The sequence below is a fragment of the Microcaecilia unicolor genome, chromosome 2 (genome assembly GCF_901765095.1).
Source record: "Microcaecilia unicolor chromosome 2, aMicUni1.1, whole genome shotgun sequence".
NCBI classification, from domain to species: Eukaryota; Metazoa; Chordata; class Amphibia; order Gymnophiona; family Siphonopidae; genus Microcaecilia; species Microcaecilia unicolor.
In genome coordinates this window covers 522,648,393-522,663,422 of record NC_044032.1, presented here as the reverse complement: position 1 = coordinate 522,663,422, position 15,030 = coordinate 522,648,393, and the positions used below count along the sequence as shown (strand labels likewise).

Sequence of the window (15,030 nt, the reverse complement as noted above, 5' to 3'; positions counted from 1 at the left end):
AATTCCTTTTGTTCTTTTCAGAGTTATAGACAGTAGTATGAAAAATTTCAAAGCTTTTTTCAGATGGTTGTATGTTGGTAAGTCAATATTTATTGTCTCTTTTTGTTTTATGTTCTGAGTTAACCTAGTTAGAACTATAACTTCTGATAATAGAAAGTAAAATGAACATATTCTTAGAGTGCTATACTTTGGAGTTCAGTGCCAGCCTTGATTAATTTTCTCAGGATATCAGAGCCAGACCAAAAACTCAGGATCCAGTGGCTGAGAGTTCTTTGAACTTCCCTGCCATTCTCGCCAAACCATGAGGGAAGAGGCTATCCTCTCCCACATTAGGTTCCACCTCCCAAAGTCTGCTGTACCTCCTTTAGGACATAAGATTGCTTTTCAAAATGAGAAAGCAACCTTAGTAAATCAAGCCCTTAGTGTGCCATTGCTTCACAAGGCCCAAGTTCCCACTAGTCTGCCTTTGTCTGAGCCCCCTTTGTTTCTAACCAGTCACCATCCTCCCCTCTTTCTCTGAAACTGCCCTCCTCATCAGTATCAATTCATGCTCAGCTGTTCCCTTCTCCTTTCACCTCCTCAGCTAGTAAGTCATCCATCAGCTAACCAAGCTTTCTACTGGTCCCACGCCAGTAAGCCAGCCATCTCAGCTACTTCCAGCCAGTCACCCTCCAACTGACTTGAGTCAGCTTCTCCACTTTCCCCACCGCCTTTCACCTTGCCAGCTGCTGTTTATAATTAGGGGTTAAAAAGTACTGCATATATGTCAAGCGTAGACTGTAATATTTTGGTTATAGTCATCTTAAATGTTCCTAAACAGATCACTCTTTATCTTCCTTAATGTGAAAAAGGAAATCCAGAAATGTAATATTGCATATTGTTTTTCCTGTCATGACTTTAATCGTTGTTTTTTTTTGTTCCTTTTTTCCTCCAGCTATGCTAAGGATGTCTGAGGATCATGTCCTTCCAGAATTGAACAAGGTGAGGATTGGATTGACACCAGATTGTGGTTTACAAGAAGATTTACCATTTGGAAATTTTGAAATCTAAGATCTCTAGTTATTTAAAACAGTTTATTTAAAAAAAAAAAAAAAAACTAATAACCTTGTCCTGTGTAGAGCTCATAATGGTAATATAGTAAATAATGGTAGATAAAGAGCAGTATGGTCCATCCAGTCTGTCCAGAAAAGTGGCTAGGGTTGAATCTGCTGCTCCGTGTGGGTTACCCCTCTTTTGTACAGGTTTCTCCCCTGCCTCCATGCTTTTTATTTGTGTGAGTTTACCACCTGCCTTGGGCTGCATTCCCAAACAACCTGACTCCAAGAAGACCCAGACCCGGCACGCCGGGGGCCGCTACTGGCCTAACACTGTCCGCAGGTGAGTCATTTAGCTTTGAGTGGTATAGAATGAGTAGAAGTAAATCAATTTTTTTACTCATTCCAAAATTACAAAGACTAAGGGACACTCGAGGAAGTTACATGGAAATACTTTTAAAACAAATAGGAGGAAATATTTTTTCACTCAACGAATAGTTAAACTCAGGAACTCTTTGCTGGAGGATGTGGTAACAGTGGTTAGCGTATCTGGGTTTAAAAAAGGTTTGGACAAATTTCTGGAGGAAAAGTTCATAGTCAGACTTAGGAAGCAACCTGGCTTGGCCACTGTTTGGAAAACAGGGTACTGGGCTAGATGGACCAGTGGTCTGACCCAGTAGATTGCTACTCTTATGTTCTTATGACTGAAAATACTTCTTTCCATCTAGGAATTTCCTATGTTTATCCCGTGCCTTTTTGAGTTCCCTCACCATTTTTGTACCCACCACCTCCCACAGACGAGCATTCTAGGCATCTATCACCTCTAAGTGAAAAAGTATTTCCTGATGTTGCTCTTGTTCTCCTCCTTGCAGCTTCATTTCATGTCCTCTAGCTCTATAATCTCACCCATTTTTTGAAAAGGTTTGTTTGTTCATTTATATATTTCAAGTATTTAAATGTCTGTACCATGCCCCTTTATCCCTCCTAAAGTATACAAATTCAAGTTTTCAAGTCTCTCTTCATACATTTTCTGGCAGAGACCCCATACCATTTTGGTTGCTTTCCTCTGAATGGGCTCGTTAAGTTTAGTGCATCTAGCCCTTTGTCTTTTAAAGTCTTTGGCAAGGTATGGCCTCCAAAACTGAACATAGTTCTCCAAGTGTGGTCTCATTAACAAATTGTACAGGGGCATTATCACATCCTTTCAGCTGGTTATGCCTCTTTCTACGCAGATAGTCATCCTTATGGCCTTAGTCACTGCCTTATCACATTATTTTGCCATCCTGAGATCCTTAGATACTATTACTCTGAGGTCCCTTTCATGGTCCGTGTACATCAGCTTCTCACCTCTTTTCACACACAGCTCTGTTGGATTTCCGCATCCAAAATGCATCACTCTACATTTCTTCACATTAAAACTTAACTGCCAAACATTAGCCCACACTTCTGATTTTTGTGGTTCACTTCTCATGCTTTTCACTTCTTTTGGGGTGTCCACTGTCGCTAATGTTCTCAAATAAAGCATACGTTCCCTTCTAACCCTTTGGCAATATCTCTCACAAAAATATTGAACAGAATTGAACCCAGATGGCAGTAAGAAAAGAGCAGATTAACCCAGAAAATGTTCCTTTGGAAATGTTTTATTCATGTGAGGTCTAAAACTAAAATGAGCCCAAAACTGGCCATGTTTCGCCCAAACAAGGGATGTGTCAGAGGCTATGATAACTAATAACATATAAAACAAGGAACATATTGTTAAAGAAATAATGATAAATGCATAATCATTAATATAAATAATAAACCATAAACACATCATAAGTAATAAAATATTAATACTAAAATACCTCAACATATACAGTGAACAAATCCAAAGCCATTATAAAATGATTAAATAGTAAATGGATGGATAATAAATAAATAAAATGCACATATATATGAATCACCAAAAGCTTATAAAGGTAAAAGGGTCATGATTTGATATATTGTCTTTCTGTGGGTACAGCCAAAGTGGTTTACATATATTATATGCAGATACTTTCTCTGTCCTTAGTGGGCTTACAATCTAGGTTATACAAAAGAAATAGTAAAATAAGGACACATACCCAAGCCACTTCACCTCCTTAGTTTGAAGTTAAAAAAGGAAATAGGGGCAGCACCACTTAAAATCATCTGCTAAAACAAAAAGAAATCTTATATTCACATATACCAAGTGATGGCAGCCTCACACAGCAGTTAAGCAGGATATCGTGCAGCCATATAGAAACTCGTACCAGTATGTACCTCACACAGTAGTTCAGCTGCAAAACTAGCAGCAGTACTATGTGAACAGAAGAGAAAGAGCCCTTAAATGAATCCAGGTCATAGGTCACAAGAGACAGCCAGGTTCATTATAGATGGTTGCAACCATTTGGATTGGCTTTTACCAACAAGGGGAAAGCATATACACTGAACAGGACAGAAGCTGTGGCCACTCTGTCAAAAGCAGCTGTTCTTACTGATGAGGCAGAACTACCTGCAATGCCCGTTCACATGTACCCTCGCTGGCAGAGAGTATCCCGTGGGAGAGGTCGGCTACTTCGTCAGACTATGGACAGAAATGTATCCCATGAGGGACAGCGCTGACTCTTCTTTCCTTTTGTTTTGCATTCAGTGGGGAAACAAGGAGCAATTAGCCAGAGAGCTGAATGAAGGCTGAGCTGTTTTAGATACTTGACTCTTGAAGCAGGCAATTTAATTGGCGAAACGTGGACCATGTCAAGTCCATTATATCTGGTTTCTCAATAAAAGAAAACTTTTTCACTACAATCAACCTCTGGAGATTTGTCTGTTTGGTTGGCCTTTATCTCTTCCCTTTAGTTGCTCCACTAGTCTGCCCTTCTAGGGTGCTTGCTAGGAAGATAGTGCTGCTTCAGGGCCAATTGCAAACTTCTTGGGACAAGAGGGTGCAGTTTGACTTAGAGTTAGACAAGTACATTTTGAGGTAGGGAACTGGGCAAGTCAGTTGGTGGCTCACCAGTTGAAAAAGCAAAAGGACAGAAATGCTATTTTTCAGATGTAGAAATGAGGTACTATTCTAAAGCGTCCTGCTTGCTGATTATTGTCAACAGCTCTATTCTTCAGAATGTCAGGCAGACACTGTTGCATTAGATCAGTATTTGATAGAAACTTATTTGAAGACTTTGCATTTCCGTTCCAGAAGACTAAGTTGTCAAGTTTTGTGTATTTGTTTGTTTCTTGTGCAGATGACACAGAAAGACATCACGTTTGTTGCAGATTTTCTCAGTGAACATTTCAATGAGGTAAGATCAGTGTGAGTTCTGTTGTTCTGGAACCCCATGCAGTCAGTGGTTTTAGAGCTGCAGACTTCGAGGAGCTGAATCTAAACTGGATATTCAGTGCCAGGGCCACGTCCTGGCACCAGCATTGAACATCTAGGTCAGCTGCAGACTTGGAAGTTATGTGCGTGCTGGTCATTAGTGACAGCACCCTCATAGCTAACCTGGCAATGATGGCACTCCCTGGTTAGTTATGCAGGCACTGGCACTTAATATGGCCAGTGCTTGCATAAATGCTGGCCCCTCCCTAATTCTTCCCACAGAATGCTCTGTCATTAACTGCACAGTGTTGTGGCAGTCAGAGGAGATACTCAGCGGCACTGTGTAGTTCAGTGCAGCTGAATATCCAGGGCAGCACACTCAGCAGGAATGAAGCAGACAGGAGCCTCTCTTGTCCACTTAAACCTCTTTCATTATCTACCCCATACGTTTTTAATTCCTTTTGTATAATTTGTAAGAGCTAGAGTTATATTCAATACCAATCGAAAAACAGGTTTGAACCTATTATTCTGTGTAATGAATTTACCACTCCGTCCCACTAATTTTCAAAATGAAAATAGTACATTCATGCTTAGCAAACAGAACTCAAACTTCCCAGTAGGGAATGTACCAAAGGCACAAGCAAATCCACTACTCTTCAAGGGGAACGAGGTAATATCATTGGTTCTTATTAATCATGGAAAAGAGGAAAAAAGAATCACTCACAAAAACTCCCACCTTAGGGAGAAAACCGGGTGGTTCAAAAGAACCTCAATTCCAATTATTATAAGGGACAGATAGGAAGTTCACTACACAGTGACAAAATCTTAGAATACACCCTGACCAAACTGCAGTAATTTTAGAAAAAAATATTCAAACGTCTGTTCCACTGTAAAAATCACAGCAGCTCCCACTGATAATGAGTAAAAGAAAAAAAACGGGACTAGCACTTCACAAAAAGTCCCACTAAACACCATCTAGCACACCCATAATGTTGAAAATTGTCCTAGACAAGAACAAAGAAAAACCCAGAACTTAGCTATAGATGTCTTCAAAACACATTCAATAGAACTGCATTCCATGCTTGTCCCATCCCTGCAGGTAACTTTACAAACAGCTTGACCCAGAGCTGTATTTCAGTACCAATCACCACCACAGGGGAGTAAATTCAGCAGAACGAAGAGACTTCTCTTGCTTAGTCCATTTTCATAATATGGACTAAGCAAGAGAAGTCTCTTCGTTTTGCTGAATTTAATCCCCTGTGGTGGTGATTGGTTTACTGTTGGTTTGGCGACACACAACAGAAGCACTTATTCAGTTGAAATACAGCTCTAGGTCAAGTGATTTTTACAGTGGAGCAGACGTTTGAATATTTTTTTCTAAAATTACTGCAGTTTGGTCAGGGTGTATTCTAAGATTTTGTCACTGTGTAGTGAACTTCCTACCTGTCCCTTATAATAATTGGAATTGAGTTTTTTTTTTAAACTACCCGGTTTTCTCCCTAAGGTGGAGTTTTTGCGGGTGTTTCTTTTTTCCTCTTTTCCATGATTAATAAGAACCAATGATATTACCTTGTTCCCCTTGAAGAGTAGTGGATTGCTTGTGCCTTCGGTACTTTCTCTACTGGGAAGTTTGAGTTTCTGTTTTCTAAGTATAGTAACATAACATAGTAGATGACGGCAGAAAAAGACCTGCACGGTCCATCCAGTCTGCCCAACAAGATAAACTCACATGTGCTACTTTTTGTGTATACCTTACCTTGATTTGTACCTGTCCTTTTCTGGGCACAGACCGTATAAGTCTGCCCAGCACTATCCCCGCCTCCCACCACCGGTTCTGGCACAGACCGTATAAGTCTGCCCAGCACTATCCCCGCCTCCAAACCACCAGTCCTGCCTCCCACCACCGCCTCTGGCACAGACCGTATAAGTCTGCCAGTATCAGTGCACTATTTTCATTTTGAAATTAGTGGGATGGAGCAGAAAATTCATTACACAGATTCAAACCTGTTTTTTTATTGGTATTGAATATAAGTAGTTTGAAACCCCCTCTTTTTGATATAGAGCTAGAGTTATAAAATCTTTTAGAATTTAGTGGCTAGACTGTGAAATTTGAAAAGAACATTTTAGCCCCTTGGCGCAGGATACAGCGTTTTGCAACAGGGCTAGTTTGGTCTGATCATATGTAGAATGGGACAGAGGCAGAAAAGAAAGCTTACAGTAGCAGCTCCAACCAGCTATCCAGTGCCACTCACAGTACACTTTGGAAGATGTACATCTCCAGGCCTGTGGTTGAAAAGGGTTACCTAAGATGCTCACGCAAGACTCTGTAGAGCATATAGTCACCCTGAAGATCACAGAAGGCACAGGACTGGCAAAAAAATTATTTTCAAAATATTTCATGTATTTTAATGTAGGTCAATTTTAATTTTGTAGTGAATCATTAACCATAGCTGCACATGGTGTTTATTCCAGGCCCCAGACCTCTACAGTCAGAAAGGAAAGTATTTTAATGTTGAAAGAGTTGGACAGGTAAGATTTTTAGTTTTATACATTTCTCATTTATTGTCATTGAAATGTGGTTTTCAGCCTGCCTGTCCATTGTTTTATTTTGATTTTATTAATTTATATTGTGATTACTTTAAGATCTCCATGAACCCCCTGAATCACTAAGGGGCCCTTTTACTAATGCTTAGCATGCATTAATGGAATTAGCATGCTTAAAATGCTAAGAAGCCCATTTTATACCTATGGGCTTCTTAGCATTTAGTGCACACCAAGTTTTAATAAAAGGGGCCCCTAAACTACCTCATTTCATATAGAGGCTCATTTTCAAAGTTACTATGGGGCTCATTTTCAAAGCACTTAGCCTTCCAAAGTTCCATAGGTTTCTATGGAACTTTGGAAGGCTAAGTGCTTTGAAAATATGCACACGTAACTTTGTAAGTCTATGTGTTTTGAAAATCAGCACCATAATTCTTAACATCTCCAGTTTGTGATCATATGAGATTAGTGAAGTAAAAATGTGGAAATACTTTAACAGATATTCCTTATCGTCATACTAGACCAGTCCAGAATGAGTGGATTGTATTCGTAGACCAGCGGATGGGGACAGAGAAATAAGTAGTTCTTTGTGACTTGCCCATTAAGGGTATTGTGCGGCCATGAAATGTTTAGTATTTTCTCTGTCTCCAAGTGGATGGTGGACAGACTATACAGTTCGTCTTTGATGCTTTTCAGCCAGCTCCTGACCCAGTTACTAGCTGGATGTCAGTTGAGCAGAGGGTTCTTTCCTGAAGCTTGGCTGGAGCTGCGGCGACACCCGGTGGTACCAGGTCCCTCCCTCCCGTCCCCTCACTCCTTCACTGTGCTGCAGTTAATAAGGATTTTTTTCAAGAGCCTAAAGGAGGATAAGAATGCATTTTGTGTTAGCTGCATTACTTTCAGTCAACAACAATTTATACTGTTTTAAGAGGTTCTCCTCTGTTCAGAAGGAAAGTAATACCACCGCTTTCCTCTCTTTGCTGTTTTGATTCCAAAGATCAAAGGTGAAAGCAAGACCTCGCCTCTCTGAGAAGTTTCCTCTTTCCTTCAATCTCTCAGTCTGCTGTGTCTTTGTGGTTTTTAGCAACATTTGCTTAAGGTGTGCTGTTTTCATTCATTTTTCTGTGGACGCTATTTCTTCCTTTCCAAGTGCCTTTGTTTTATTTCCTCAGCACACCATTCTCCAAGTCGGCCCCTTTTTCATTGGCTTCCGACTCTCCTTTCCTGCACACCTTTTTTCAGTTGGCAACTCCTCTTTCTTAATTTTATTCCTTACTGAGACTTGGTGCTTCCCATACCTGAGGAAACTAGCTTCATTCAGTGTTTCTTTTTGGGCGTCCTCAACTGCTTTCCATCGCGGGGACAACCAAAGTTCACGGGGTATGTCGGAAGCATAGCGAAGGCGGGACTGGGGCGTACTTAACACATGGGCGTCCTCGGCCGATAATGGAAAAAAGAAGGGCGTTCCCGACGAACACTTGACTTAAATTTACTTGGTCCTTTTTTTTTTTTTTTACCAGCCTCAAATATCATACCCAGCTCCATGACAGCAGTATGCAGGTCCCTGGAGCAGTTTTAGTGGGTACTGCAGTGCACTTCAGGCAGGCAGACCCAGGCCTATCCCCCCTCTACCTGTTATACTTATGATGGTAAATGTGAGCCCTCCAATACCCATCACAAACCCACTGTACCCACATGTAGGTGCCCCCCTTCATCCCTAAGGGCTATGGTAGTGGTGTACAGTTGTGGGGAGTGGGTTTTGGGGGGCTCAGCACACAAAGTAAGGGAGCTATGCACCTGGGAACTTTTTCTGAAGTCCACTACAGTGCCCTAGGGTGCCCGGTTGGTGTCCTGGCATGTGAGGAGGACCAGTGCACTACGAATTCTGGCTCCTCCCATGACCAAATGGCCTGCATTTGGTCGTTTCTGAGATGGGCATCCTCGGTTTCCATTATCGCTGAAAATCGGGGACGACAATCCCTAGGGACGACCATCTCTAAGGTCGACCTAAATGTTGAGATTTTGGCATTCCTGACCGTATTATCAAAACAAAAGATGGCCGCCCATCTTGTTTCGATAATACGTGTTTCCCCGCCCCTTCACGAGGACGTCCTCAGGAAAACTTGGGCGCCCTGTTCAGTTATGCCCCTCATTATCATCCTATTGCACATGTCTACTATGTTTCATGCTGTATAAGTTGTTGGTATTCGCAGGCTTTGTCTCTCAGCTTTATTCTTGTCCTGTATACATATCCTTGTCTGCAGCTATGATTCAGCCCTATTCTCAGTTGACGTTAGTACATGTCTTCTCCAGTTTAGTATTCAGCTGCCAGTCCAGGCTGAATGGGTGTTATTTATGGTTTTCAGCTTTCAGCTGGAACCACTGTCTATAACTCAGGTGTTTAGAAGTCAGACAGTTTTTGTCTTTAACTTAGTCCCACCCTTCTTGGGCACTGCTTTGCTACATCCCACTCTTTCTGGACTAGTCTATTATGGATGGTAAGAAAGGAAAAATTATGTCTTACCTGATAATTTTCTTTCCTTTAGTCCTACCACATCAGTCCAGAAAAATGCCTTGTTTCATTCCTTGATTTTAATTCTGCTGTGCAGTATTCCTTCCTATTTGTTGCCTTTTGACAGATTTCATTCATCCTGTTTTCAGATTTCTTCACGATGCTTAATCTCGCACATTTCCTGACTCAGTTGAAATACCTATATGTTAATAAAGTATATGTCTCCATTTTTGGTGAAGTTAGTGGCTGAATGAGACATAATGCTCCTGAGTTTTCAGCATTGACTGATAATAATGTCATGGGCACCACTGCTTGAATAGTCGAAATACTGAATATTCCATGGCTGCACAATAACCTTAAGGGGCAAGTTACAATGAACTACTTATTTTCTTGGTCTCCATCCACTGGTCATCAGTCACAACCCACACATTCTGGACTGTTCTGGTAGGACTAAAGGAAAGAAAATTAGGTAAGATTTTTCCTTCTACACTAGAAAAGAAATAATATGTGAGTATGTGTTTCAAGATTCAAAACTGAGGGTTTGTGCATATAAAACGTATCACAAACTGCAGAGGCTCCAGTTTTCTCAAGGATCAGTGCTTCCACTAGAATGCTGGTTTACAGAATAGAACCAGAGCAAGAAAACTTCTAAGGAAGATATTTAGAGGGACAAGACTCACTACCAGATCCCTACACAAAAGCCTACATATTTGTAGTATGCCTCATTCACACACCTAGAACACAGAAGACCTTCATCAAATATATATTACATGATCACAAATTAGAAATACTTAGACAAAATTTCAGACTCTGCATTCAGAACAATGCTGGAAAAGCACAAACAGAAATGCATTTTCTCCTGTACCAAACAAAGCACAAAGAAACAAGACTCAAACTTTTCTAAAGCTGATCTATGCTCATTCATTTCAGTATTTTATATACTGCTTAAACCTAAGCGGTTTACAGTTTCATTTTATGGGTACTGCTGATTAGTAACTTGAAAAGATAATTTTTTTTTCTACCTTTGTTGTCTGGACATTTTTTTCTGATCATGTTGGGCCCTGTCTTCTAATCCCTTTTCCAGGATCTCCTTTCTATTTTTTCTCTCTTTTCCTTTCTTCTTCTCCTGTTAGTTCCTTCTCTAGATCGGTCTCTGACAAAGGTTTTTCCCCTTCATCTTTTTTTTCTCCATTCTCCTCTGCCTCTCCACTTATAGCTCCATTTTCCCTCCAGTCTTTAGTCTCCATGTTTCACCTCTCACTTACCAGTAACTTTCCATCTCCCTTCTCTCACGCCCTTCCCAGCCCTTTCATTGCTCTCTGTTCCTCTCTTCCTTCCCAGCCTCCTATTCCCCCTCTGTCTTTCACCCACTTTGTAGTCCCCTATATCTACCCCCTCTCAAGCCTTCATCATCTTTCCTTTGATTCTTATTCCCTCAAAAGCTCTCCCCCTTCTCACCTCTGTCTAGACCCTATGCCTTCCTCCCCACCCTTACCTTCTAGATTCTATTTCTATCACCCCATCTCAGCCAGTCCTTTTCATGCTCCTTCCCCAAGCCCCTTACTCCCTTCTTTCCTTATCTTGTTCCATCTTTCCACTCTTGTCAGTGGGGCTGAGCACAGTCCTGTGGTTATCTACCCTCTTGATCTCCTTACTGCTGTCCATCTCTCCAGCAGAAGATATGTTTTATCACATGTCACCTTCTGCTAGTCTGGCTCTTATTGTGAAATTGGTCCTGGTATCCGGGGATGATGTGACCAAATGTGTCTTCTGATGTAGCCTGGGGAGACCTTATGAGTGAAATGGGAGGGGGGGGGGGCTTGCCACATCATAGTCAAGAGCGAGGTGCAAGACTAATCCACAGAGAAGAGGTGTGAACAATGGAAGCTACAGCATGGAATAGCGTCCTCAGTGCTTTGTAGCACACACCTTTTCTGTGATGGTGGAACATATGTACTATGAGGCACTAATGATGCTCTGCTCATTACGCTTATGCCCTGAACTCTGTTGGTCAATGCTCTAAATCTCATTCTTCAGGGAACAGCTCTCTGCGTCCATCTCCCATCCTTCCTTTCTCAGTCTGCTTGCAAGGAACAGAAAGAGAGGTTAGGTTAGCAAAGAGTATCTCTGCTCCTTAATCCAGCCCTTCCCCTCTTTCATTTCCCTCCACTCCTCTTCTGTCCCTTATAGGGAACAAGAGGGAATGAGTCTAGAATAGATAGATTAGAGGAAAGCTGTTCTGCTCCTTAAGCAAGCACCCTACCCCCATTATTTCCTAGAAGCTGATACAGGGAAGAAAATGGCATGAGTACTGGGCTCCTGCAAGAACAAAAATCCGTGATGTATTCTAATTGAAACTTCAGTTACCTAAATAGTTATCTCTGCTGATAATATAAATGGGAATATGGATGTATAAACAGTAAAATCAATAATCGGCAACTTGAACACGATGGACAAGCATAAGTATAAAAGCTGTTCTAATTAGAAAATATGAGTTAGCTTGTTTAATGAATGGTTCATACTTTCTAGTACTTAAAAGATGAAGATGATTACCTTATGTCACCACCTAACACAGAAGGAAATCAGTGGTTTAACTTTCTTCAGAACAGTACACATCTTAAAGGTAATGTGTTTTTGTTTTTTAAATATTACCCTACTCACCTATTTTCTCCCAAAGAAAGCTGTGGAGCAGCAGCAAGCCTCCTTGGACATTTCAGCTATATTGGAAACTTCAGACTCAGAAGTAGCTACTGCGGCATCTTTGGTTGCCTCACTGGCATTATCTCCTGATGAGCAATGGTTATTGAGAATGTTCTTTAAAAATAGAGAGCATTTATGGGCTTTAAGATTCAAATTTTCCCGATGTGTCAAGAGATACCCAAAGCTGATACAAGCAGTTTTTGTTGTTAAAACCAGGTGCTCTTCAAATGGGGGCAGCCTTTTTCTTATGATAGCCATGGAAATGTATTATTAGACATAAATCCAGTAGGTATGTTTTCTTTAAGTGCGCTTACCTTTCAGCATTTTTGGCAACTAAACTTGCATCAGGAGATTGAAGTGAGCTCTTCATTTGGTTTAGTACCATGTCCCGACACCTTGAGTATTGTAAATAGCTAAATTGTTTCCTATATTTTTGTTAATCTCCACTCATTAAGTCTTGGATCCTATATTGTGGGCTTGAGTGATGGTTAATTTCTTTTCAGGAATAGATAGAAATTTTATGTTATTATTACCTTAAATATCACTTTTCTGTACAAGTGTAATTGCTTGGATTTATGCTAAAATTTAGGGGTCCTTTTACCAAGCTGTGGGAAAAAGGGCCCTGCGCTAGCGGCGGGGGCTGTTTTTCCCACACCCCAGGGCCCTTTTTACTGCAGGGGGTAAAAAAGCCCTCAGACACACATGCCATGCAGTAGGGAGCTCTTACCGCCACCCATTGAGGTGTGATAAGAACTCCCACACCAACCTGGGTTATCACTGTGCAAGCCAATTCCGGGGTTTTCTTTTTCCCCAGGAAATGGCACGCTCTCGGGGCAAGAGTACTGCCGGCGGCCGCATTGGGCCAGTGGTAGTACTAGAAGAGCGAGCGTTAAGCCTGCGTTGGGCTTACCGCTTCTCTGTAAAAGGGACACTAAATAAATATTTTTTAAAAATGTGTTACCCTGCTTTTTTCTTGTAACTTGTAATGGTGGATATTCCAGTCTAAATAATAAATAGTGTGCTGGTATGCTGTATATCCCAGGAGGAGATAATGTTTTGATATCATTGCTAAGCACAACACACACATCTATTTTAATCAAGGTGAAGCATGTATCATAGGAAACCGTCCATCAAATATTTTACATTAAATTTCTACTGTGGTATTGATTTTACAACAAAAATAATTGAATAAAGTACAGCAGCCTTTGAAAAGATCATTTGAAGAGATCCCATCTCCCAAACTTAATATTAATCCCGTTGTTATTGTCTCTTGTTTTAATATTCCAAAAAAAGTAGTCAAATAAAAGCAAAAAATATAAGACAAATAAGAGGAGGACTTAAAATAGAGTAGAGGGGGAGCTAATGAAATACAAAGATGAAGACAAGGAATCTGCAGAGGATGTATTTCTCTTGTTTCCATAAACTTCAGGAAAGGGTCCCATGTTAAATGGAACTTGAGCAGTACCCCTGGTCTCCTGTAATGTTGCAGTAAGGGTGGCAAAATCAAGCTGTCACTGGAGAATTGCTAGATCACTCATAGAGGAGCCAAGCTGAGCAGGTGCACATCTCATGGATCCTTTTTTTTTTTTTTTTTACTGTGACCCTTCCCCTTGATCAGACCTGTAGAAGAAGGGGAAAAGTAGTACTACATCAACACTTGCCTCTTCCCTTTACACCTCTCTAGTCAATTCTCTGACTCATATGCCCCTAATTTTCCATCACCTTCCCAACTCCTTTGATCCATTTTCTTATATAATGGATGTCCCAACTGATCCTAGCAGCGGCTTCTCCCCACTAATCCTGTTCTTATCCCTCCTGCCTCATGTCAGTTGGGCCTTCAGCCATGGAGAAAAGCAGCATTGCATCAGTGTTGCTTCTTCCTGCTTCCACTCAGCTTAGGCTCACACTTTGAACCATGCAGGACACTGTAATGCTGGCATGGCCTGGCCTATTAGACCAGACCCAGACTGCACAGGATGCCTCACCTACCATCCACTGGAGAATGAGGACTGTTAACTGGCTACTGGCTGCACAGGATATACCCATAAGGTGACATCATTGAGCCAGTAGTTCTGTGTGTTCATGAGCTGGCAGGAGAGCATATGCCGATATGTCTGCATAGGTTTGGAAAGACTTAAGGAAGGAAAACTGCATGTAAGATCTAATTTTTCCTTTCATTTGTAATGCAAAAAGACAGGGCATTCCATTGATAAGTACCCATTATAGAGACTGCCCATGCTCAGGTCATAGCTTTACGTGCCGGTGAGACCAGAGGTAATGCTAACAATCCTTTTGACAGGATCATAAGGATCAACACAGCTCTCCTTAATTAAAGAAGCAGTTCAGTTCTGTTTGATGCTCACTATGCAAATATTTATGGATAACAGACATTTAATTTGTAAGTGATATTTTATAGGATATCCATCCTCGATTTTTCTTTCTCTGTCCCTCAGCACATTGCTCGTGTCCTCCCTCCATTAATATTCTTAATCTTTCTCCTTTCTTCCCATGAACCAATCTCAGAACCTCCCCTCATCAATCCCAGACCCTTCCACCACTTCTCCCCCTCTCCCCATATTCCTGATGCTCTTTTCTTGCCCCTCTTCCCATCCTTGGTCCTCTGTCCCAGTTCTTTCTCTACATCTCCTCCCTATGGTTGCCAACTGTCTCCGGATTCGCCCAGTGTGAATGAGAGTGGTTGACTCACTGGGTTTTGGAGGGAGTGTTTGGAGGAGGGAAATGATTGGAAGAGTGAATGAGAAGGTCACAGGAAGAGGACTGGTGAGAAGGGAGAGCGAAAGTGACTGAGTGAACATGGAATGGAGAGTGTGAGGGGTGAAATGGCTGATGGGGAGCAAAGAGAGAGGAGATGTGACTGGGGGAGTTTTGATCAATCCTTCCTCTGCTCCATGATTCCCCTATCTTTT

General features: G+C 41.3%; 1 protein-coding gene across 2 annotated transcripts in view; it reads left to right on the top strand.

Moving 5' to 3' along the window:
- Positions 1 to 15,030, top strand: part of ANAPC4 (anaphase promoting complex subunit 4) — a 96,708-nt gene that overhangs the window by 55,802 nt on the left and 25,876 nt on the right. For both annotated transcript variants that reach the window (XM_030191251.1, XM_030191250.1), the window contains exons 17-21: positions 22 to 77; positions 935 to 981; positions 4,277 to 4,333; positions 6,823 to 6,879; positions 11,933 to 12,026. In XM_030191251.1, coding sequence (XP_030047111.1) covers positions 22 to 77; positions 935 to 981; positions 4,277 to 4,333; positions 6,823 to 6,879; positions 11,933 to 12,026 — 311 coding nt within the window. The remainder of the gene's footprint in view (positions 1 to 21; positions 78 to 934; positions 982 to 4,276; positions 4,334 to 6,822; positions 6,880 to 11,932; positions 12,027 to 15,030) is intronic.